At 46.0% G+C, this 645-nt stretch overlaps 1 protein-coding gene across 1 annotated transcript; it reads right to left on the minus strand.

The window, feature by feature from the left end:
* Positions 1-123: 123 nt before the first annotated feature.
* LOC103584817 (oncomodulin-like) lies at positions 124-233 on the minus strand (the record flags this gene model as incomplete). Its single annotated transcript, XM_008565668.1, has 1 exon — positions 124-233. A coding segment is annotated over one exon (110 nt), but the record flags the coding sequence as incomplete, so codon positions are not given.
* Between the last annotated feature and the right edge of the window lie 412 nt (positions 234-645).

Consider the following 645-nt stretch of genomic DNA (forward strand, 5'->3'; position numbering starts at 1 on the left):
CCGGTCTGTATGTGGGATCCGAACCCTCGGCGGGAGCGCCACCACGCTCTCAAGCGGCGCATTGTAGCAGTGCGCCACCGGGCCGGCCCAAAGTGTTAATGCTGTGTACAGGTGTGGACATACCATCTGCTCCAATTTTTCCATCTCCATCATTATCTGCAGCGGCCATCAAGGACTTGGTTTCTGACTCGGTCAGTTCTCTAGCACCACTCTCAAACTTCTGGAGGAAAAACCTGCAGGATAATAAAGATTGATGGGAATTTTCTGAAAGACCCTGCCTGTATCTCTGTGTTTACCCCCACCCCTTTTTATTTTCTTTACACAAACTATCTGTTTCCAGCAGTTGCAATAATCAGTCAAGGTCTTGGCAAGCAAAGACTTGCTTTGCTGTAGAAACCAATGGTGGACATTTTGTTTCTAAAGTTTTTAAAGAGTTTTGTTGAGTCCGTTTGTCAAAGGAAATCCCTTAAACTAGTGAATCTTTGTACGTATAATCTTCCTTGCCCATGTTTAGTGCTTTGCATAGATAGATGCGTGGCCAACTGACTCATGTTCTTTACTGTAATGAGGCTCGGCCAAATAACCAACACCAAGGCTGGTCATTGAAGAAATATTGAGCAAACTGGCCCCTGCTGCACCCCAACC

This window comes from Galeopterus variegatus, unplaced genomic scaffold (genome assembly GCF_000696425.1).
Source record: "Galeopterus variegatus unplaced genomic scaffold, G_variegatus-3.0.2 Scaffold128818, whole genome shotgun sequence".
Classification (NCBI taxonomy): Eukaryota; Metazoa; Chordata; class Mammalia; order Dermoptera; family Cynocephalidae; genus Galeopterus; species Galeopterus variegatus.